At 37.6% G+C, this 26,218-nt stretch overlaps 1 protein-coding gene across 1 annotated transcript in view; it reads left to right on the plus strand.

Annotated features, from left to right (window-relative positions):
• LOC137295636 (sortilin-like) overlaps positions 1 to 26,218 on the plus strand; it is a 62,486-nt gene that overhangs the window by 12,366 nt on the left and 23,902 nt on the right. Inside the window, exons 2-5 of the mRNA XM_067827090.1 lie at positions 4,937 to 5,002; positions 19,769 to 19,833; positions 20,556 to 20,658; positions 24,562 to 24,726. Of these exons, the coding sequence (XP_067683191.1) occupies positions 4,937 to 5,002; positions 19,769 to 19,833; positions 20,556 to 20,658; positions 24,562 to 24,726 (399 nt within the window). The remainder of the gene's footprint in view (positions 1 to 4,936; positions 5,003 to 19,768; positions 19,834 to 20,555; positions 20,659 to 24,561; positions 24,727 to 26,218) is intronic.

Below are 26,218 nucleotides of genomic sequence, written 5' to 3' on the forward strand. Positions count from 1 at the left end.
GGCCATGGTTAAACGAAAACGTTCTAACATGTTCAAAATATATCTGTAGTTAGCATGATTGCCAAGACCCCAAATGTTACCTTAGTTTGAACGTGGTTGACCTTCTAGTCCCTAGTAGACCGTAATTGACCCTACTGCTCTGTGTTGTTGACCATAGTACACTATGGTTTACAGCATGGCATGATAAATTGATATGTAGTAAAACTACGATTTACCATGATCTCATAGAACAATGTTCCTGACTGTGCCTTAATACCACAGCCCTTCAATTTCAAGAATCATAGGTTAAAAGCCAAAACTGACACTGAATGGGATCAAAAGTCAGTGAGCAGGGATGCAAATAGTGCTGTGGCATTGTAAATATTGAAAATGCAACGATAAAATATTTTCAGTATGCCCTGGCAGCATGACTGAAATTATACAAAATAATATTTACTGTGATTCATTTAATGGAAAATTTGATAAATTTTACAGATCTATTTAGCTATTCCAAACCTATTTTGCACTGAATCAAACATTGCCCAATGCAGGATATCTAGTTTGGGCTGATAACATAGTTTGTGGACACTTGATGGGCCTGGGATGGATGAATTGGAACTGTTTCAGTTATGATAGTACACTGGAAGTCCAGCTCTGAGGTGTACTTAATTTACATGATGTTTTCTGATTTATAAAGCCATACATCGAAATGACATTTTCACAAAGGCACATCTATGTGATCTGTTTGGTGCCCTGTGGCAGCCTTTTGGAAAAATGGATTTCTATCCTTGCTTTTGTTGTGTCACTGGTACATCTGTGACCTGTCCAGACTTTGGCTATCTGCTCACAGATGCTGTTATAAATATTCATATAGTCCTGTATGCTGTTAAATAAATGGAGGAGTGGTCACAGCTGAATTAAATTATGCCATAAAACTATCTCCAGTCTGTGAAGGCTGAGTCATGTAAACTGTCTTTCTGTCTTGTAAGGTTAGTTCATACTAACCCACATAGTAACATTAAAGGATTTTCAGAATGTTGACAGTAGACATGGTTAGGCTGGTAGGCAGAACAAATTTTCTCAAAGACTATGATGTTGACATACGATGACTTGTCAGCTAGTCTGACCACTCAATCCAGGTAGTTGCCTCTATGACAGCCTGAATGTTCACGGACAGGTGTTATTTCTGGATTCATGTTATTGTGCAAAATGACTTAAGAGATATAGAACATGCTGGATTTTCTTGAAACCTCAAGGGCAGTGGGATATTAACCGAATGGATCAATGTTGGTGATTCCAGTGACTTTCACCAGCATGTGTGTACATAGTGTCTCCAGCAGCTGGTCCTTTAGGTTCCCACAAGAACTGATTTGAAAAGCTGTCTTTGGTCATTTAAAAAATCATTTCATTTCTATTTTTTAGACCCATTGTTTCACATTGCGTGTGGGACGGTGACATAGCCTAGTGGTTGAAGTGTTTGCTCGTCATGCCAAAGACCTGGATTTGATTCCCTTCCCTACAATTTGTTAAGCCCATTTCTGGTATCTCTTGTGGCGATATTGCTGGGATATAGCTAAAAGCCATGTAAAAGTTACTAAAATCATACTCACTCTCATTCCTAGACTAACAGTATCAGTGTTTGTGATCATGCAGTATTCCAACTGTATGGTGGTGGTCTGTAAATAATTGAGTCTGGACCAGTCAATCCAGTGACCAACATCGTAATCGTAGATCTGCGCATTTTGGATACAATGATGTGTCAAGCAGGTCAGCTAGTCTGAGCACTCAGTTTCGTCAGTCGCCTCATGACAGGCATGGCATTCTGATTGAAGATCAGTTCTAACCCAGATCTTCATGGTTACTAAAAGAAGCCCTTTAGAGTATTGATACAGTGTAGTGGACTGAAATGTAAAATGCTGTGTACTTTATTAAAAAGACATTATATTTCATGACATGAATTTGGTACAGTGAATAGAACATCCTTTGGGAAGCCATATATTTATGCTTTCTGCGTCCTTACTACCCATTTGTGTATATAGATTACATTTCTGTGTCACACTTAAGCCAGACTGAACAGAAAAGACTCCTAATTGACAACATTAGAGATCGTGTTACAGTCAGCAAGTCTCTGTGACTGAGAGACCAGCACCATACAGTTCTATTACATGTAATAGTGAAAAAAAAACCGCTTATACTTAGTTTTAGAACTGTGCACCCTACGTCTAAATTACATACTTGCATATCGATCTAGGGATATAATTGGAGACTTTGTCCAGAAGTTTAATTATGATTCATATCATGTAAAGACATGTATTTTATCAACACAGAGAATGTCTTGAAACCTTGCCAGAATCATTAAATCACACTATGTGACTCTACATGTGTGAGATACTGGGCTTACATATTATTAGAAAATATTTTATGATGGTTTTCATACCTTATAGCTTGTAATTCAAACACTGTTTAACACGGGGATAGAAATGCAATATCTTCGAAGGGGGCCATTATAAGGGCACCAAACAGTTTAGGTGTTCCTTTGTGAAAATAAGCATGCCCATACCTTTGATGATCCAATTACACACTAATTCAATTTCAGTTTTTTGTTTAATAGGTCAGTAAACATCATGTTAAACTGTAAACTTGAGACAATGAGAGCAGGGTATCCTGAACACTATTACTGCATTGATTGTTGTGCTTCATGTGTCCTGGATGTTTTAGTAAACCCACAAACTATGTTATTGTAAACAATGATAAAAAATGGGGTTTCCTCATATGCACACATTGAAAGCAGTCGCATATATGTTGAGCTGTGAGATTGAGAGTGTCACCAATAAACAGTTTGAAGGGGTGCTAAAACAGGTTTTGAATCATTTGACCTGGTGAAACCTATCACATTTTCCATTAACTGAATGATGTTGTGTGCTATTTATGGCTATAACGATTCAACCAGAACTCAGTTCAATTCAATTTTCAATATTGGACCATCGATTGATCATTATAGATCTGATTCTCCATACAAGTGAGTTGAGTGAGTGAGTGAGTGAGTTAGGTTTTTTTTACACCGCACTCAGCAATATTCCAGCTATATGGCGGCGGTGTGTAAATAATCGATCAACAGCACCAACATCAATCTGCGCAATTGGGAACCAATCACATGTGGCAACCAAGTCGGTGAGCCTGACCACCCGATCCTGTTAGTTGCCTCTTACGACAAGCATAGTTGCCTTTTATGGCAAGCATGGGTTGCTAAAGGCCTATTCTACCCAGGACCTTCATGGGTCTGCCTTGCAAGTGAAAACATCAGATTACATTGAACTCTCAGAATTCTCATTGGAAAAATAGACTGGCTGCAACCGATCACATTTCTATTTATTTCAGTGCTTGAAACTGCTCGATTTCAAAATTAGGTTCTGCTTGTGTGGAAATAATTTAAATATGTATTAAAATTTCAAACTGAAATAGTGATAATATTTATCGAAAATCGAAACTGATGTTTCAGATTCAATGAATTGAACCAAATGGTTGCAGTCCTAGAGTTATTTTCAAAATGTTAGTCATGCCAACAGGCACCCTAAAAATATTTCACCCATGCCATTTTCATATTTACTTTGCTATCACACACAAATGAAGCACTATTTCGATCACTGTTAATATACGCAACACAAAATATTGTTTAATTCACCTGACTGACACCATCTTTGACCTGGGAACCAAATGCTTTTGTTAACCCTGGAAACAGCCGCTAGGAAATCACTATTCACATAGGGAAAAGGAAAATGACTAATACATTGAAAAGATCTGCACATTGATTTTTATTTTGTTCCTGTACCTGTTTTTTTTGTCTACAAATTTGATGTATATATCAAGTTATCATGGAAGTGTGAGTCATTCAAGCAATTTCTGTTAAGTAATACTATAACAATAAAAAATAACTCTCACAAAAAAACACCTGAATGATATCTAGATGATCCATGTTACCTGGAAATTACACTTCTTCTTGGACTAAGGCAAACATGTGTCATGTTTTGCTTTGAGGTCATGATACACAGTATCATGATTCACTCTTATTTGTGACTATAATAACAATGTGAGGCCAGTGTGGTAGCCTAGTGGTTAAAGCATTTGTTTGTTGCTCTGATGAACTGGGTTTGATTCTCCACATGGGTACAGTGTGTGAAGCCCATTTCTGGTGTCCCTGACATATATTGCAGAAATAGTTTAGAAGTGGCATGAAACAACTTAACTTGTGAATTTGTCAGTTGGTTTATACGGTTTACCAGCTTAATGATACATCTCTCCCTGTTTGATTAGAAATAATTTTGTGTGTGTGTGTCTGTGTGTGTGTCTGTGTGTGTGTTATAATTTAGTGGTATGTATTCTAATCTGTATTCCCTGTTACTGAAACACTATGTAAACAGTTACTGACTCTCTGCGGCTTCTTTACGTTTTAAGGTTTTATCTTGTCTGTAATCGAAAGTATTCAAATTTATATGATCATTCTATGGTACCCTCGGTCCAGAGTCTCTGTAATAAGGGAAGGTAAAACTAAAATGACGATTTCAAAAACAGTTTGATTAATTGTGGACTATCATGGTACATTTGTAGCTCTTTTTGAGTCTGAAGTCTTACCTAGCCAACCATTGATCCTTGCTGTTGAGCAAAAACTGTCTAAACTAGTAATGTAAAAATTAAAAAAAGAAATTATCTGTATCAAAAGGAAAATTGAAACCTTTTTCTTGGGGAATACTCTTTGACGATCAGGATGACAATAAACTTAAAACATGGCGAAAAAGTTATGACAAGAAAACAGCTATCACAATCATGTTGTAGTTAACGGTTGTACAAGATGAGTTGCTGTCATGTCGTTGGAACAGATGAAAACCAACCGGCATGATTTTGCTGTATTTTCTCTATATTCCAGGAGACTGATGATTTTGTTTTCTTTGCTCTTTTACAGTACGTCTTTGAAAACAAGACTCATTTCAACCTGGCAATGGCGTGGGCCAGTGACCATGACAAAGGGGTGAGTATCATGTCTTTTATTGTGATAGCAATTGTAACTCACTCACCTCATTGTGGAGGCGGTGGTGAAGCCCAGTGGTTAAAGCATTCACTTGTCACATCGAAGACCCCAGTTCAATTTTCCACATGGATACAGTGTATTAAGCCCATTTCTGCACAGTGATATTGCTGGAACAATGTTAAATGGTACTTTTTCAACTCCTGCAGACCATACACACATAAACACTCACATTGCCACCACATCCTAACAGGTAGCCATTTTACACCAGGGTGAGCAGAGACAAGGTATAGTATTCCCAGAAATTATTGAGAATCATGTTGCGTCATTTAACTCATTACGTTTATTAACTTCTGGCGTTTTACTTACATAAACATGTTAAAACATCATCCTTTTACAGTCTCAGTCTTGTTTTAGTACTTTGTAAGACCTCCTCGCTCAGCAATGCATGCCTGAATACGCCTAGGCACACTACCCATCAAAGTTTGTAGGTAATCGTGTGACAGGGTATCCCAATATTGGACCACCTCGGCCTTCATATCTTCAATATTTCTCAGTCCCTTTTGGTTTATTCTGTCCTTCATGACTCCCCACACATTCTCAATTGGGTTTAGGTCTGGGCTGTAACTGGGCCAGTCTAAAACTTGAACATTTTCGCCCGACAACCACTGTTTTGTGTAGCATGCAGTGTGTTTTGGGTCATTATCATGCTGGAAAATCCAATCATCTTCATACAATGTTTGTGCTGTCGGAAGAAGGTGACCATTTAGAATGTCAACGTATCTTTCTTTTGTCAAGTTTCCCGTGAAAACACACAATGGCGTCACTCCTCGAGCCGATATGCCACCCCACATGTGAAACTTCGGGCTGTTTTGGTCACTGGTAGATAGGTTTGACAGTATCTTTGGTCCAAATTTTCATACAATTAGGGAAAAGCCAAACAGAACTTTCATCCGAAAAGAAAACATTATCCCAATCTTGATTTTCATGAGCCCGACACCAGTTTAAATGTTTTTCCTTTTGTGCATCTTTCATCAACGGCGAGGGAATTCCATGTTTTTTCACCCAATTAAGTCTCTGTAATTCCTGCCTAACTGTTTCATTGCATACCTGAGGACTTCCTCTGCTAATCATTTCATTTCTGATGTTCTCAACACTTTTCAATTTGCCCCTACTCACAATCTGCCCAAGTCTTCGGCGATCCACAACACTGAATTTCCTAGGCCGACCTGCCCCTGCTTTGTGCTCTATCCCGGTTCCTGTTTGAATATTTTTCAAAGTTCTGTATACTGTAGACAGAGGAATACCATGTCTACAAGCTAACACTTTAGCATCAGCCTCACCCCTTTCAAAATCATCTAGAATGAGCTTTCTTTTCTCTCTTGCTGTAAATTCTGCCATGTCAACACAGGAAGCCGTCTGCTCAGACAAGGGAGATAACTCTTGATGTAATGAGCTGCCTTCTAAGCCTTCAAGAGTTGTCTCCCTTATTTAGTATGCTTAGTGCATAGTGAAAGCCCTTTTTCCAATCTTAGCATCATTAGAAAAAAATCAAAGATTTTCTCAATAATTTCTGGGAACACTATATATCTAAGTATCTTGTCCAAGGGTGCTACACAAGGATCCCGAACCTATTTGCCCTCAGTGGGGATCGAATACAGGCCTTCAGCGTGATAGGCAGATAGATGCCTTGCCACTGCACTATTACGCTCTGCATCTGTTTGTTGCATGTTATGTATACTGATGTCAGGATAAGCATGATAACAGTGACAGTTCTGTTTCAGTGTTGTTTGAGAGTGCATACAAAACTCTGACACAACCTCCCAATCACTTTCAGAGAAATCAACTGTAAAGACACTAAAACCATAAGTAAAAACCATCTGTTCACAATGTCTTTCAGGCTTTCTTCTTCAGCACCGCTGAGCAAATGCTTCATTGAAATAGATGCTGTATACATTTGTTACCAATATCATTATCATTGTCATGTCAGACTCTTTACTAAACATTAGAGCTACAAGGGAAGACCAGTCCTGGGTTTTAAAACAAAATTTTTCTACGCTTCAGTTTTCAATTTCATAGTTGAATGTTTCAGTTTGATTTAGTATTAGCAGTATGAAATGCCTGATGATACCACAAGTCTCCTGATTGGTCAAGTCTTTGTCCTCGGCCAGTCACTGTCACCATGTTGCTTGTAACATGCACATGTATACAAAATGGAATCGGTAGTTGACGCCAAAACTATGTGATCTACATTTGGTACATTTTGATGTTTTCACACTCCACTTGGAGAAGCAGATCCAGAGCTTTATATGTACATCATATCAAAACAATTTGTGATTGTGATGTGATGTTTACATAAGGGATGTATTACTGAGCATCTGCTTCTAGTTCTAGAGTAAGTTCCAAATGTTGCTTCTCTTGAGAATACAGGCTGTCATGTCTAATGTCAAGGTAACCAGCCTAAGTCCCTGAATATGGCTATTAACATGATTGGGCACTAAAAGGATAAAACCTCATTGCCTGATATTTATTCCTGTGGGCATAGATATTTTCTCCTATCTTAATATGGAAAAGAATAAACCTGCAGGGGCTCTATGTGCCTTACATGCTTTATTAAACTGATCATATCAGGTTATGGCCGACGAAAGTCAGTTTCCATTGCTCCGAAATTCATGTGAATGATGAAATGAAAAGAGGCAGTTCGGAAACCATGTCCTAAACACATTGGACCACCGTCTAGTGATTCATGGCAAAGATCCAAAGTTTGCATCCATTCTGTTTAACTGCTATGAAATTTCTTAGTTTGGCTACACATGGTATGCAGGGTTTCGGAATTAACTAAAGTCAGGTTGTCTGCAGGTTCGTCACTGGTAAAACTGAGGAAGGACTTACCAATTTTGTCATCAGATAGAAGGTAACACTACATCAGATCACTTTAGCAGTTACAGGAAATAAACATTCCTTTCTAAACCTGTTAAGCATTGGATACAAGTCCAATCCACTGCAATCCAATCCCAACTGTTCCTTAGCTTGAAGGATGTTGGAGTTTCCAAGTGGTTAAAGTGTTTCCTCTTCTAGCAACTCACTCATGAATAGGGAACAGGTTGTTGGATAGTGTTTGGTTAGAAGTACAGGTCCTATTCTTCTGATTAATGCTAGTGTTATTATTTGCTGAGTTTAGCTTGCTGATACTTCCTGGTTTTCACTTTCATTTGCATGTGGCCAGAGTTCTGTAACATGGTCGGCTATGACTGTGGGTTATTTAAGAAATACAGTTCGTTCTACCACCATGCACAGTGTAATAAAGCACACTTTCGCCCTGAACCATTACAGTTAAAGCGCAAGTACGCTTGCGTCCAGGTGTTTTAAGGATATAATAGTTCAGGCATACATGGTGGTAGAACGAACTGTGTATTTCTTTTCTTTTACTAATTTCTAAGCCTAATTTTGATTAATCTATGGCAGAAAACAAACAACGGTGTCTGTGACCTAAACTGAGAATCCTAGCACAGGGCTGACTGACGCGCTGTTCTTTTGACATGTTAGCTCCCTATGTTAAGACAAGCGTTACTAGAAAAACAAATGATGACGGTTTGATGACGGTTTGTGTTCGGGTTAAATATCTTCTCTAGATTATTTTAATTACATCCATGATTCTCTTAAACCATACAAGGCAATATGACCGTCCCATTTCTACTACCAACGAAAGTTTAGATCAGTACATTCAGCTGAAGCTGACAAGTCATGCAACATTCCACAACTGCATTGTGGGAATGTAAACATTGCAAACATTACCATGTTTAGGCAAATCTAGTCAATTAGTGTGGGGGCTGTTGTATAGCAACTGGTAGGTCCATGATTTGAATCTCTGGCTTTCTTATACCAAATTAAAGGATGATACTTGTTGTTATCCTGCCTTGTCATTTAGAGGATAAATCAAAGATGGGTTGTCTTGTGGTCAATAGGCCTATACTGTGTGACTCATGTGAGTGTCAGTGTTCAGTTACAGTATGATGTTTGAAGGGGTATCAAAAAGTATTGAGTCTAACCTGGACAGTGATATGATTGCAGTGTGTTTTTTATGGTGTATTTTTCAATATATCTGTCAACCTCAAGTAAATAGGTTAGCTTTGCTCCAGCTCCCCACTTTGTTTGAGCTTTTATCTTGGTACCCCCCAAAAACCACAAAATCGGCAACAAATGCATCACAAACTTCAGGAACCAAAAATGCAAGGAACATTTCATGTGCTTTAGATAGGGAGAAGTCTGCTAGAATCAAATTTAGATATTAAAGTGCATAGAAAAGCAACTGGAACCTACAATGGCTTGTTAGACACTACACGACCCCTCCCAGATGACTTCATCATAAAGACATAACTGATTCTATGGTTTTGACTATACATACAAGATGCCAGGGTTTTACCTAAATGATGAATGGTCACACAAGTGTCAGCTCACAATATATTGTAAACAGTGCCAGCTGGAATGTCTGGACACAAGGGGTTTTTTTTGAAGATCAAAATAGGGGTGTCCTCGATAAACAGCCGTGTCTAAATCCAAATCATGCAATCCAAATCTTTGACTGTTGATTATGACAAGAATTCATCCAATACCATTCTGAACATGTTTTATGTAATAACATACCACATCCAAGAGACCACAAAATGACATATCGTTTTCATTTATGCAGTTATTTTACAAATATTATACCCCAGTGTGTTGTGATACCTCATGTCTCGTGAATTGCATAATCAACATTGGGTAAACTTTGGAAATAGCTTTGCTAATGATTCATGCAAAATAAAAAGGAAACATTGGACATTGAGAATACAGTAAGGCTCACTACTGTCTGTTATCCCCTCGTATCAAAGTGGAAGAATTATAAAACCAGTTTTAGTCCTGGCTGATGCTATCATAGATGGGTAAATGTGCAAGCATGCTACTGTTTAAGTGCAATCATCATTAAACAGTTGTAGAATCCCATATAGTGGATGAATGTTGTTTCGTGCCTTGTTTATACCATGGCTGGTTGGTTGATTTTTGTTAAACTCTGCACTCAACAATATTCCAGCTATACGTCGGCAGTCTGTAAGTAATCCAGACTGGACCAGGCATTCCAGTGATCAATAAAATGAGCATTGATCTACGCCATTGGGATATGATGGCATGTCAGACCATGATAGCATGTAATAATAGACACTTTGTGGAACGAAAAGAATCAAACTTGTTCAGGTACAGGATCTAAACTACAATGAGGTCACACTTCTAACACACTGGATCTCAGCATCCAGACAATAATATACTGCCTCTGAAGGGATAGACACTGCTGCTTGTGTGTTAGTCAGAGACTACTGAAAAAATGTACACAGGATAGTGTGTGACCTGGGTCATGTTCTACGAACCACCCTGAGTACTATGACTGTCATAAGGCAATGATAAAATAGGGGAGTTATTATTATTACCCTAAAGCTTGCTGAACAGGGCCATTGTTTATTGCATGTAATTGCTTTTCTTCAGCCACTGCTTTTATTCATCCTGACTCAATTATAAGATATTTTATAATTTTTGAAATATATGACTTAAACACTTACACTCAAGATGCTCATGCTGACATAATGAAAACAGTTTGGGAAATCTCCTTGTATACTGGAGTATAAAACATTTTGAGACCATTCTATCAATCCTTCCCATTCAGAGATGGAAAAGCAGTGCTTAATTTGCGTGCCTTCGAATTAATGCTTAATTTGTGTGCAATATTGAGTTGGCATGGATGATAGGTACTCGCCATGATTAATTGAATAGAAAATGAAACACATTTAACAAACTCAAATGACTCCAAACCAATTTTGGCACCCCTTCGAACTGTTTTGTTAGTGGTGCTCTTGATCTCACTCAGTCACTGCGTAGCATTTTTTGTGTCAATGCTAGTGCACATAACAGGAAATCTTATGGGTGATAACATAGCTTGTGGGTTATCTGATGTGTCTGGGACAAATGAAACAGAACTATTCCAATGTTGACGAATAGTGTTTCAGAGTAACAGGACATTGGGTCCTGTAAGTTTGAGATGTCTTGCTGACCCACTGAAAATTCACAGCGTCGATAAAATATAACTTAAACATGCATTTCAAATTTAACTTTTCTTGTAACTGACATTGAAATTATTAGCTTTCGTAAAATTTATAGACAGTAAACAAGTGTGACATGTTATTATGAACTTCAGCCAAAGTCATTATGATTATGAAATATCCATTATACAGTTAGACTTTGTGGCAGGCGAGTTGTAGATTATATCGGACCATCGGTGAAATTGCTGGATTTGTCTGAAGGTCTGATACTGCTATTCTTGCAGTCATAATGGTGTTCAGGAAGTCCAGTTGTTAACTGATTTTTCAGAGAGACAACAATGAATTGAAATGTTGTTTGTTGTGATGGTTGAAGTTAAAGCATATAATTGAATGGTATGAGACACTTACTTTCATATAAGGGAAACATAGATTAGCCGTCTGGAGTCCATCAGTTCCTTTTGCGAAAAAATGTATTATTGTCCCTGATATAATAACTGATAATATGTCATGTCATGGCACATAAGTCATGGTAGCAAACACGTTTGGTGGTCAAATTGGTGTCTGTCCCTGATGTTATAACTGATAATATGTCGTGTCGTGGCACATAAGTCATGGTAACATAAACAAGTTTGGTGGTCAAATTTATGCGGTATATTTAGCATCAAACATTACCCACACATTCTGCTATTTTCATTCATGCGTAAGTTGAATACATATAGTACACAGTATTTTCACTCGTAAAGTAACCCATGCTTGTCATAGAGGCAACTGACTTGGCTGACATCGTATCCCAATTGTATAGAATGATGCTCGTGATGTTGATCACTGAATTGTCTGGTCCAGACTCGATTATTCACTCACTATTGCCATATAGCTTGAATATTGCTCAGCACATGTTTTAATCAACAAACCAACCAACCACTGTATTTTACATCTGATAAATCTAAGTTCTGAATATTATTAATTAACGTCTGAGAAAAAACAATAACAAATGTGAAAGAAGTGGAAGAGATGTACAGTTGCCTTGTCCTCTACTTGTACACTACTGTCTGGAGGGATCTCGATATACTGTCCGTTATACATCAACCAGCTGTTGCAGTGTATCAGTCAAAGTGTCTATTTCATATATTGATCAGAACATATTACATATTTTAACAGAGCAATAACGTTTGTGTAGACAGTGTAGCTGTCCATTCCCAGTAGATTGAGCCGATTTTATTAAATGGAATGAATGTTTGTGATTTATGCTTAGTTTCACACAGCTGATGTGCTCAGATATTAAACTCTGCTGCTCTTGGATATGTTTTTCCACCACAGTGCCATTTGTTGTACTTTTGGCCTGTTTAATAATGATTGTAATAAACAACATGTCATTGTGTGTATTTCAGTAGTTGTCTGGTTGACAGTAGCAACCAGTGCACAGTTTATTAAGTCGAACCCTACATGGGCATTTATGATTGTAAATATAACAACCATTATATTAGTATAGTGATTGTATAATATATACTGATAGGATCAATTAACAAATAGAACAGTGTGATAAGACCCAGCTCTCTGAGGAGGCCGTTGAGCAGCCTAGTGGTGAAAGTGTTCACTTGTTGTGCTGAAAACCCAGGTTTGATTCTCTACATGGGTACAGTGTGTTAGGCCCATGCCTGGTGTCCTCCATCATGTTATTGGTGGAATATTGCTAGAAGCGGTATAAAACTGAACTCACTCACTCACTCTTAAGGGTTGTTAGCTCAACTGCTAGTCCTTGAATAATAACATGGTGTGAAGTATCAAGATTCATATCATGGTAACCATGGGAACATTTCTGGCATTTACGTCTTTAGTAAAGTCCATCTTGATGGGTGTACTGGGTTTGTCAAATTCATAGTCTCTTGATTTCTTTCAAAGGCTCTAAGAATTTCTCAGTGAATTCCATATTTTCAAGCAAGTTAAATTGATTTCCCCCTTAACATAGAAACAGTATCACAGTTCAGCCGGTTGACACTTGAACACAATTTGGTAGATCTAACCCAAATTCATTTTAACTGTCAACAAAAGCTGTTAAGAGCTGAAAACAATTGGCAATGAAATATAGAGCATGTCCCTGGGTTCCTGTAAATTTGAATGCAGTTTTTTTTATAAATGACACATTTAGTATCACTCAGTCATTGGAAAAGGCAAGGGCCATGGGCCATTTTACACATAAGAATGGAAGATGGACCATTAATATGTTAAAGTTCAGTTTTTGAAATATGGGCAGTGGCCCATTCTAAATTCAGAAAAGAGGTGATTAGGAAAAGCAGGGGCCATGGGCCATTTTACACATAAGAATGAAAGATGGACCATTAATATTTTAAAATTCAGTTTTTGAAATAATTGCAGTGGCCCATTCTAAATTGATAAAACGGCTAATCCAGAAAACGGCCCATTGTCAAACTTCTCTTTCCCAATCCCTGGAAAATGACTAATAATCCTGAAATGGCCCATTGTCAAAGTTCTCTATCCCAGTACCTGCCACATTTTCACATGTAATCATATTATTAATATAAGATCTAAAATTATCCAATCAGTTGCTTCACAATGTTCTGTGTGTTCTTTTTTTTTCTAGTTCCCCCAAATCTATTTCTAACTAACTCTTTTGAGAATGCATAGTGTTACATCACTTATAGAGTGACATGTTCTTCACATGACATTTCTCTGATACCCCTGTTTTGTAAGCTAAATCTAAATTAAATGGTTTGGGTCCCCTGAACTCTCAAAATTAATAGCCGTGGTAAAACCATGTTATATAACTGATATAAAGTAAGTTTCGGGGTCAGCCAGTCTGGTAGATATTAACAGTGGTCATTTACAGCCTATAAAGGACAGATTGAAATTTAATGAGCAATAAAATCAACCGGTAGACACTGGTCTCCAGAAGATAACCTACATAGCACTTCGTGTCTGGACAGTTGGTCATGAAATAATGCCAAGTTTACAGACAGCCTCATCAATCAATATGAAGTCGAGAAGACCATTAGCATCTACACACATACTCGCATCATTGATCTGAAACAGTCTCTGGTGGTTTAATATAGTGGAATCAGGTGAAGTGAGCTGTCTGTTCTGTAATAAGTAATAACGACAATAGGACAGGATTCATATTTAATTTGTTACCTAAACACTGCTGCTTCTAATGAATTCCTGTGCTTCAAATATTAAAAAAGACCCGGAAATTGGCCAACACATGATGTTCATCGACATTGTAAACATAGAAGTAAACCCAAAGTCCCACATGGTTTTACTGTCTGCAGTCACTGACATTAAGTACAGGTACAGCAGTAAAGTGTCATGAGCTGGCCATTTCAGCTGGTTTCACATGGGAGCATCTGTAACTCCTCATCTGTGACGTCACAGCATTATTATCCATTTTCTGAATTTAGAATGGGCCACTGCCATTGTAGCAATAGTAAACTTCCATATTTTAATGGGCCAGTTTTCATTCTAGTGTGCAAAATGGCCCATGGCCCTTGCCTTTCCCAATCCCTGGAATAGTCTTGCAGTTGTCATGCTTGAATAGACCTGGGCCTTCAGATAAATGAAAGATGAAATGAGTCTTTGAAAGATGTATGTACTGAGGCATTCTATAGGGGAAATACTGTGTTTCTTCTGACATCTCTGTTTTGTGTTTATCATTTCAATTAGCCATTGATGAGAACAAAAGCGGGATGGTTTGAAGTTTCTATAATATGGTCCTCCTTGTGTAGTACTGATGTACCCTCGATGTTTGTCTATGTTCCCTGAGCCTGAAGGACAATGGGACCATAAACAATAATATTAATAGTCACAGGGACTACATCTGAACGTGTAGTAAAAATGTATTTTGTTAGAATGTGTGGCAGATCTTTTGCCAATGACACAGGAAAAAACAGATTTAGAGTTATCATCCTTCCATCAATTTGGATTCGGAAAACATTGGTAATTTCCATGTACCATGCGTGATTCAATGTTATTCGAGATGAAGAAGTACTACCATGAAGTACAGAATGAGTTGCTGTTGGTAGCTGGGTACTTTGAAATGTACCTCTCTTGTAAGCAAGGAACATTGAAAACAATGGAAGAGGGCTTAGCCAATCAGAAAATGATATTTTTTGTGTCATGTGAGATAAATATATTTATCTTACCTCAGGCATATACAGTGAAACCCCGTTTACTCGGACCCCACATATCCGGAAACCCTGCCTTCCGGGCGTATGTGAAATGAAAGTTGCGTTCATTAATTGTACCCGCTTGAACAGACCCAGCGCTTCCTGACTCAGACGCTGACTTTTCAGACCTTTCCCATAGATTTCCATTGGAAAATGATCCAGTTATCCGGACGGAGAGATCAGTGCACCATGCATGTGTAGGTGTCTCGTCAATATAAGTTCGACGCAATGTTGTATGTTTTTATTGCATTTAAAATTAAAAGAAAGAATATACAATTGGCAAAATAGAAACCTTTTGTCATCGATTTACATTTTTCATCTAACTTACCATCTGAAACTCCGCACACTACTTGATTATGTCCGAGATAACCTGACAAATGGCAACCTGCGTTCTGCCTTCCATGTATAATCAGTACACTTATATGTTATGATGATTCACTGTTATTGCTATTGACTGTTAATTTATTGATATACATACATGAAAATTATTTGCTTTCACTTAATTTTCACATTTTGCTTTTTTGGTCCTGTTAACCGGACGTCTTGCTATCCGGACGATTTTTTAATGAAACCAAAACGTCAGGATAAACAGAGTTTGACTGTATGTCGCTTTCTGATTGGCTGAGCACTCTTCTGTTATTTTCAATGCATCCTGCTTACAAGTGAGGTGCATTGTAATGCACCCTGTTGCCAATGGCAACTCATTCAGTACTACATGGGTTTACTTCTTTATCTTGTATAACATTGAATCAACCATGATGTACGGAAATTACCCATGTTTTGCAAATTCAAGTTGATGGAAGAGAGATAACCCTAAATCTGTTTTTTCTTGTGTCGTTGAATCTAGCGATGGCTACTAAAATATTTGCTGTAAATAAATTTTATAAATATAAATTTTGACAAAGTATTAAAATTTAGTGCATGTGAATGTTAAGAAGAGAAATTACACTGCGGCAGGAAAAACATCAAGATGATGCAAGATTTGAATCATTTTATTCACACAAATTCGCTGAAGTGTACGATCTGATACCCGTGCTTAAAACAGTTCAGAATTAACATTGAGGTGCTTGGTGAGATAAATACGTTGTTCACTGGTCCCCTCGTTAGGGCTGAGGGAACATACGCAAACACTGAGGGTTTTCAACCCATGGTTCCCTTGTGATCAGTGAATGGCTTATGATATAATTTTGATAGAAACAAATAAACCCATTTAAATTGAAAAGGAGCCCCAGTGAGTTGGGAGATTATGAACTTGGGTAAATCTAGGTTTTGGCTTCATCATTTCAGTAAGGACTCAGTCCAGAGGGTTTTTTACTCTACCTTATGGCCTATACATAGGGTTGTACCAACTCTCTGGACACCTCATGTACAATCAGTGTTCTAAGGTGAAACTCCCTCTAAATACTGTGACGGTTGTTGTGGGAAATTAGTTAAGTACATGAAGTCTTTATTACATTTTCCTGGGTCTTGTAGCATAATTTGTGTATTTTAGAAGATGTCGGTGAGTATTATCACTATTGGGACGAGATAAAATTTGGAAAATGTTCCATACTGATGGTTGGGTGAGACTGTGAGCAGAGCCAGGATGATCCACAGTATAACGTGTTGATCTACTCACTAATTATGTCAGATTTAGGTATATCAGGAGCTCAGACGCTGTGTTGGACTGTTTTGACATCACTGTCTGGACAATTGATTGTCAAGTTAGCCTTGCATGTCTCGCCATTCATTGATCAGTCCTGATGATCTATTGATCAGACTTAAAATACAAAGTGATACATAACCAGCACATGTTGCATCTTTGTTCTGTAAGTGAACCACCATGACTGTACTCATGAACTGTACTCATAGACTGTACTCATAGACTGTACTCATAGACTGTACAGCTGCCTAGTTTGTATTGTTGTGTTTGTTGTCTTAATGTGGCATTCAGCAATAGGCTGGCATATGTCAACTAAGTCAGCGAATCTGACCACCTGATCCAGCAAGTGGCGTCTTTCAACAAGCATTAAGGCCCTGTCAAGAAATGAAATAGTATAGTATAGTGTTAGATTTAATCAGTATTTCAGTAACAGAAACTGTATGCCTCTTGATTTCTTTTAGCAACATTGCCCATTTCTGTTGTTCCAAAAGTGGTGTGAAACCAAACTCAGTAGTTTAGTGGCATTTAGAAGTTGTTTTAGATTATAGATGACCTAGATATTTTATGGATTAATCTTCTTTACCCTTTTCCACACAATGAGATCATCACGTTGTGTGGAAAAATTTAAAGTTTACTCCAAACAATATCTTGGTCAGATATACCTTGTCGATAATTTAATACAAGGAATATCATTTTACACCCCGGGAGTAGTCTGTCTCACAGTCCCAGAACAGCATTATTTCCACTACTGCCTAGTCTTCCCTGCAGTGCTAAAGCCCTAAATGAAGCAAGTCTAGGTTTACTCAACTTCTGAATCTATATGGGAAACTGTAGGACCAAACTTAGGCTTATGCAGAATTTTCAAGATTTTGATCAAATTAGTACACAATCACCAGGTTTAGGAGACCAAGCAGAATTGGGATGACTTTCTCAAACTGTCTTATGTCAAGGTGATTGATTGGACTTCTCACCATCTGCTGGACCAAAAATGAAACATACAACTTTATGGATGACAACTTGCATAGAGAGGCGTCTCGATATATATTCTTACTCCGTTATCATGACAAAAGTTTGCTAATAGTTTTAATGAACCACACTTAGTCTTAAACATCATTTTCCAGATTTGGATGCAGTTATTACACAATCACCAGCAAAGTTTACTGGACCAAACAAAATTTTACTTCGTATGGATTTGGGATAAGTGACTTCAGTCACAGACTGCCTTTATCTGTTCTACATCTTTTTGTGCCGTGTTGCATAATGATATGTAGTGAATACAATCACGACACTGGTTATAAAATAAACCTGGTAAGGAGTATGGTGTTACAGCCTGTATATTGACCCAGGTAGCTTGCTCAGTGTACAGCCTGCTGTGTGATATGCCTCAATGACCACTGTAACAGAGATCCCTGGGGAGGTACATTTACTGACCTTGCACACATGAATCATGAAGAAAAGCTGAATTAAATGGTTGTGTTTTTATTCCGTGTTACCCTACCGACTTTGCTGTAATTATAAGAAGAGACTGATGTGGCTATCTATTCTTAAAACCCATTTTCATCATGTATTAAGAAAAGCTGACTGCGATGTATCTGACCATGAATGAGGTTTTTGATAATATTGGGCTTACCATGAATGATATGACCTACCAGAATTTTATACCACAGACTAATGTACCTTTTGTCATAACTATTTTCTGTTTTTCTCTCTCACTTTCACTCTCACTATCTCGCCACATCCATCTGTCTGTAGATCCATCTGCCCAACTTTGTAGATGAATCAAACAGGACCTGAAGTGGTACCCTTTGCTATTTACAGAGTTTTGCCATTTATATTTTTCTTGATTTCCATGGTAAAGTATTGGACTAAGTCTAAAAGTGTCAGAGTTGGACTGTAAGTCGCTGTCAGATGATCTATTCTTCCAAATTTTGTGTGAGTGAGAGAGAGAAAAAGAGAAAAAAGGTGGAGGGAGGGGTGGGGACTTCTGATGACTTTATTATGTGTGGATGGACACAACACTACTTACTTCTATCAGCATGTATTATTTCTAAATGCCTTTGCCTTTTGAGGATTTCATATTATCCTTTGTCTGATGAAAGTCATAGTCATATTTTATGTTGTTTTATTTGAGTGAGATAGGGTAGCGTAGTTGTTGAAGCATTTGCTTGTCACAAACAAAGGTTTGATTCCCCACATGGTATAATGTGTGAAGCCCATTTCTGGAGTTCCCTGGCCCTAATAGTGATGCAATTTTGCTAAAAGCAGCACAAAACTAAGCTCACTCACCACTTTGTGTGAACAAATGTCACAAATTGAAATATGATGGTGGATACAAGCATATCTGTTAAATACACCAGGAAATGTTCCTGAGTTTGAACAGTCTTAATTGCCAATTTTTCCTGTTCATTTCTATATGTCAGTGTAATATTTCCCCAGCATACCATATTCATCTTGTAGGGAAGCTCAGAAAATTGTCAGTTTCACAACTGTGTATCTTGTAGTGTAAATTGTGTTTATTACCAATATACTTTCAGATGTTACTATCTGTTTTTCATCCCATTAACCTTTTTTATGTCTGAGTTGGAAAGCGTATAACAAACTGCTGTTGTACTGAAATATAATTGATAATGTTGTCTCTTTCATTTTGATAAGACTGGTGTTTAAAATGTAGTAAGCACAGAAATTCAAGTTTTTTTTAAAAAATAGATCTCATAAACATAAGCGTTCATGTTTATTTCTTCTGTTTAAAAATTTGATGAAGAGCCATGTTAGGGTTATTGTTCCTAAAATATTTTGTCATACATCGGTCCGAACATGTTGTAGTACTTTACGTTCACTTGACAAGATATCACTGACATGTCCCTTGTTTGTATGTTCACAGACGCTGATTGTGGTGACAACTGAAGTGATTCTCATGATGTTTGCTACGTCCAATGTCTGGAGGAGGTTTGTTCTCTTTTCTTTCACTCTTGTTGGGGTGGTGGAGTATGCTAGTGGTTAATGCATTGGCTCACCTTGCCGAATTCCTGAGTGGATTCTCCACATGGGGACAATGTGTGAACCCCATTCCTGGTTCGATTCTCCAAATGCAGGACTGGATTGTAAGAGCCCTTGTATTCAGCCACATGATCATTGCATCCTGGCTTATCCAAGGATCCAGACAGTAAAACGCCACATAATTACTGAACCAAGACAATGGACACTCTATGGAAAATGAAAGCACATAGACAATTAAGTTTCCATTAAAATCAGTTTATTGGGAAGATTAGTAATATGAGAAGATAAAAGATCGCAAAACATTGTCAGATCCATAGGAGGTGTCTGTCTGTTCACAGGGTGTGGTGGAGAGTGAAAGCCAGTTTTCTCGTACAGTAATGCTTGAATATTTGTACAGTCACCAGGGTACAACTATTGAAATGCAACCATTTTTTGTATTTCTTAAGTAGAGGACATACATGAATGCTTACTGTTATGAGATTTTATTTATTTTTAAAACTTGCAGTTCTTTTTGTGTTCAGTATATATTCCCCAGAAAAATACTTAGACTTATTCCCCCTTACTGTAAAACAGTGAAAATATTGCCTGAATACATACCAGCTGTTTGATGTTTTGAAGATAATGTATGTTTCTTTTCTTTCCAAGCACATTAAAATAGTTTTGGTTTCCAGCACTGACTATGGTCGTTCATGGACTAACATTGATGACAAGATACAAAAGTCTGTGATCAGAAGGGACAGTGGATTGCAGAGGAATCCTCATGAAGCAGCTTGGGTAAGTGCTAACCGGACAATATTACAATGCTGACTGGACAATATTAGTGTGCTGACCAGACAGTATTACATGCTAACTGGTCAGTATTACAGAGCTGACCGGACAAGATTGCAGTGCTGACTGGGCAGTGTTACAGTGCTGACCGGACGATATTACAGTGCTAACTGGATGATGTTACTTGTTACATTTGACTTATAAGAGGCATTGTGTATTCAACACTATTCATGATTATTGTAATGTCCATGACTGGATTGTCGAATCCAGACTCTGTTATTTACTGACTGTTATGTTTTATTTTTGTGATGCTGGTGTAATAATTGTGAACACACAGCAAAAAATGCAAAAGCCAACACCAGAAACAGCATGTCATCAAATCCATTGTGAAGGAGTGTGGTGTTGGCAGCCTAATTGTTAAAATGTTTGCTTGTCATGCCAAAGACCCGAGTTAATTCCACACATGGGTACAGTGTGTGAAGGCTGGCCATGGCCAGGCTTCACATTGCTAGAATATAACTAAAGGAGGTGTAAAACTCACTCATTCACACACTTGTTTACTCACTCACTTCTTCACTCACTCACCTACTCAAGTATGAAAATTAGTCTAGCTATTACACTTTGACGGTTTGTTCACATTTGGGAAATTGAACCCAGGGCTCAGGATGTGACAAGTGAACGCTTTAACCATCAAACCACCCCACTTCCCCTCAAGATTAGTAAAAGAATCATCTATGTGTTATGTCTGCTAACACCTAATAGAAACATAATAATTCATGGATAACAACTTCTTTATTAATTATGACGAGACATTTCAGTATAACTTTTCATACCAAAACGTCACTTCATAATAAATTAAGAAGTTGTTATCCATAAACTGTTATATTTTTCTTATTATTCATCAATGTTTATAATGCCAGTCAGACAGATGGTTTGCTAACACACTGCAATTTTCAATTTTCTAACCTGTCGAAACATAATTGTGTCATGATGCTAAAATATTAAACAGCTCCGGTCAGCATCCAGATGTCTCCATATAACATGTGTCCATTTGCCTGTAACCAATAATGACTGCAAAGCTGTGTTAAATTATCAATATGTTTGTTGCTGTCATAAACTTGTCACAGTTCCTGGTGGCCATGAACATATTTTAAGGCAAACTGTTGATCCCTAAACAGGTTTTTTCAGTTTCTGTTAAAAAGGTGACCTAGAAGTGATGTGAGCGAGAAAAAAATACATATTCCAATGAGAAATATATTATACATATTCCACTGTGAGAAAAAAACACATTCGAGGGTTGATATTATAATAATAATTGTTGTTCATGTTATTGAAGACACAGGGGTTAAAAAATCCGATCACCTGACACCTGGGTCAAGTCAGTTTTCATTTTGGGCAGTCAGATAATGGTTTCTTACTTGTCAGTGGACTAACAGATAATTTCTGCTTACTGTTTCAAACTGCATATAAACTTGGATTTCTTTTCATATCTGCTCAAAATGTAGCTTTTAAATTTCACAAAGGTAATAAAGTAGAGTTATCTTTCTTAGCTATTTGTCACTTCTCAATAAATACTTTCATTCTTTCATAATTCTTGCTTTCATGATTATGTCATAAAAATAACTGCAAGTCGAAAATTAGTCAGGACAAGTTACTTTCTTAAAGTCACTTCCCCGATTGCAAGTGACTTATAAAACAATTTTTGAACCCCTGAGACAGCACATATTATTAGTCTGAACTCATAAAGGGACATGACTCAGTTGGCTATCATGCTGAAATTTTCTGTGCAGTGTTTCTTCTGTTCGGTACCTCAGACCACCAGCTGGATTGGCATTAATTCATGGCATCCATGTCATTTTCTGAAATTGCAGGTTATCGAACAAGTACTTATACGAGGTAAATCTGCATGGAATAAGCTTTCAGAAAATATGAAGATCATGTTTGTGTGAAATGTGCACATAGGTGGAAATTGTCGTCAAAAGCAGACTACTTTTGTTTGTGCTTCTGAAAAGCGTCTCTTGTACGCGTAACGAAATTGTGAGGCCATTTGTGTGTCTGTGACGAGCGGTGGGTGGAAACTAGATGTGTTTCATGGCGATTGTACACCTATGTACATTCGTGTACACGAACAAGTACTTATACGAGGTAAATCAGCATGGAATAAGCTTTCAGAAAATATAAAGATCATGTTTTTGTGAAATGTGCACAGATGAAAATTGTCATCAAAAGCTTCTGAGAAGCGTTTCTTGTACGCGTGACGATATTGTGAGGGTGTTTTGTGTGTCTGTGACGAGTGGTGGGAGGAAAGTAGATGTGTTTTAAAGCGATGGTACACCTATGTACATTTGTGTACATGGACAAGAAATATGCTTTCAGAAAATATAAACATCATGTTTGTGTGAAATGTGCACATAGGTGAAAATTGTCGTCAAAAGTCTAAAATCTACTTCTATAGCAGCAAACATAAAACGTAAAACTGTTTTTATATCGGTAGAAGTGGTTGTGTTTTCCAATGATTATACTTCAAACAAAAAGAGTAGTTCGTGTGAAAAAATGCTATTCGTGATTTTGTTATAATTTATTATATCCTCATTGTTGTAATGCAGGAAAAATATCGCCATGTGAATTACGTACGCTTCAGACAGTCCAAGATGCAAGACGGATGTTTTGACTGAACAATTTAGTCAGGCATCAGTTACCTCCCATTAATGACATGCTAACCCAGTCACTTCTACGCAAGACGATTCGCGCAGTTTTGAAGAAAGTAGACATGTTTCAACACAATAACAAACAGGTGTGCTTTGGTGTGCATCGAAAGCTGCATATATATTATGAATCTACGATGAATGAGCTTCCAGAAAATACTAAATGTACGTTTCTGAAAATATGTTCATAGGAGAAATTCTCTGTTAAATATCGTCAATTTTTGCTCAAATTTTGCACATGTTTTTTCATTTTTTGACAATTTAGTGGCCTCTTTTTATGTTTTCATTCATGTCATCCAATAACTTGGCCATAAGTCAACAACTGTAGCAAATTTTGTTTAATTATTTTCATAAATAACACTATAGACGCATTTTTGTGGGACATGCAGAATTTCTCTCTCTGTGATCAGGCAGCCACGCGTATGAGTGACCCCCCCTCAGGTAGTCACTTGTACACGTAATGGGAGACCGTCTTGCGTACACGTTACGTCCTCTACTGGTTATAGTACATTTTTCAATATTTGTTGGAAAACTTGTGATCACATATCAAGATAATGGTTAGTAAATGTGACGTTGGAATGGCATCTCATGACAAGTATATGCAAGTATCCACTGGTATCATTAACATGAGTGGCACACAGTTTTCATTCATGTTTCATTTGATTAAAAAAATCAGCATGGAAACGTAGCAAAATTTATGATAATAACGTAATATATTATAAAAATTGAAATGCAACATGTTACATGCATCCAGCCTGCTTGTGGAGATTTATCGGAACATATACCCTGGAGAGTATCGAAGATGCTGTCCTTGTAGATTCCTGGATACTGAAACATTCCATGTGAAGAGATCTTAGATTCCTATTCTATGAAAACACGTTAAATTTTGGATTACACATTCTTGATGAAATGCAGACTTATGTCTTTTGGTGGGTTGAGTCCAATCCAGGCTACGAACCGACACCCTCAGAGTCAGGCACCTAATTGCTAAGACAACAAGCTACAATGGTGTGGAAGCCAGGGTGGCTGAGTGGGCTAGGCAGCTGACTTTTTGTGCTGGCATTTTCGTGCCTACCTGAGGGTTTGAATCCTGGATGGAACTCAGCCCAACAGAAGTACTGGAATCTGTGCTTAACTGAGAAAGTGTAATCCCACACTTCCTGCATTGTTTATTGTGACTGTGAACTTTCTCGTATATTTACAGGTGTATATGATGACACACAAGGAGACAGTGTACGTCACAGAGGATGGGGGAGAGACGTTCACGGCCAAGAAGGTTACAAAAGAAGGGACCACTGTGTCAGGGTCTCTGATCTTCCACACAGACAATCGCCCAAAGTATATAATGGCTATTGCAACCAATGGAGATGTAAGTTTCAGTAGATATTTCAAGTTTGCCACTCTGCAGATACAGTGATACAGCAGGTACTGTCATCTGAAGGGATCATCTTGGTGCCATTCTACAAAAAGATCTTCGCCTAAGGTCACCGTAACTCCCTTACCTTAACATTGACTTAAGGTCTATGAGTTTGTTTTGTACAACAACACCCTGATGTGTATATCACATGTCCACTGTCCACCTTTTTCAAAAGTGACTTTTCTGGTGACAAATTTATTCGGGACATTTCATAATTAAAGCTTATTTTTAAATGGACATAATTTTGTACCATCACTAGAACTATCTTCAGGAATTTTGAGATAATTATCAGCCAGTGGTTAGAAAAAAGACCATAGCAAAGCCAAGAGACCAAAGAAGACTGTCCACGAATCATTTTAACAGTACTCCTAAGACCAATTTAAGTACCAAATTGCTGTGGATTTTTTTGTGTGTTTTGTTAATGCAAGACCAATTTTATTTCTTGTTTTGTTGATTTTTCTCCTCAGAAAACCTAAATGCAGGAGGTTTTTTTTCAATAAAATCACAGCGTTATTTTACTTTAGGCTAGGCGGCTGACTTTGTGTGCTGGCGATTAGGTGCCTGACTCTGAGGGTGCGGGTTCGAATCCCGGATGGGACTCAACCGAAAAAGTACTAGAATTTGTACTTTACTAAGAAAGTGAAATCCCAAATATGACATATGTTGCATTTGACCACTTTCTAAATGGCATCGTGTAATCATAGCTTTCGGCCGTGGGAGCCGTGCCAATTTATACTTATCAGAGGGGTACACAAAGTACGCAATCTAGACTACCAGTTGTCCGACTTTCATTTTTGTGGAAGTCGCGGTGGCTGAGCAGGCTAGGCGGCTGACTTTGTGTGCTGGCGATTAGGTGCCTGACTCTGAGGGTGCGGGTTCAACCGAAAAAGTACTAGAATTTGTACTTTACTAAGAAAGTGAAATCCCAAATATGACATATGTTGCAATGTATGAAGTGTATATGGGGGAAAATACTATCTAAATAATTTTCTTGTTAAATTACATATTTGGTCAATCTGGATCATATTTTTGGAACGGGGAAAATTCACTTATATTTTTTTTTATTATTCTGAAAAAATATATGACTGGCGGATTTGTTTTGAAGAATAGATATAATTGCTCTGGCAAACTTAGAATGAAATATTTGATTGAACCACTGTATTTCTTTTATTTTGTCCTAAGAAGTATTTTTGTCAATGTAATCATCATATATCAAGACAGTCCAACATAAAAATAATTTTTAACTGTTTGTCAATAACATTGAATCCATTTACTGATTCCTGATTGTTGCAGATTGTAATAATGTACCAATGCAGCAAGTTTATCACATTGATAGCACCGTCCTTGATGTATTTCAGAAAGGAACTAGTATCATTCTCTCATTCCTGGACCAGTGAAGGTCCCCGGGTAGAATAGGCCTTCAGCAATCCATGTTTGCCATAAA

The sequence above is a fragment of the Haliotis asinina genome, chromosome 9 (assembly GCF_037392515.1).
Source record: "Haliotis asinina isolate JCU_RB_2024 chromosome 9, JCU_Hal_asi_v2, whole genome shotgun sequence".
NCBI lineage: Eukaryota > Metazoa > Mollusca > Gastropoda > Lepetellida > Haliotidae > Haliotis > Haliotis asinina.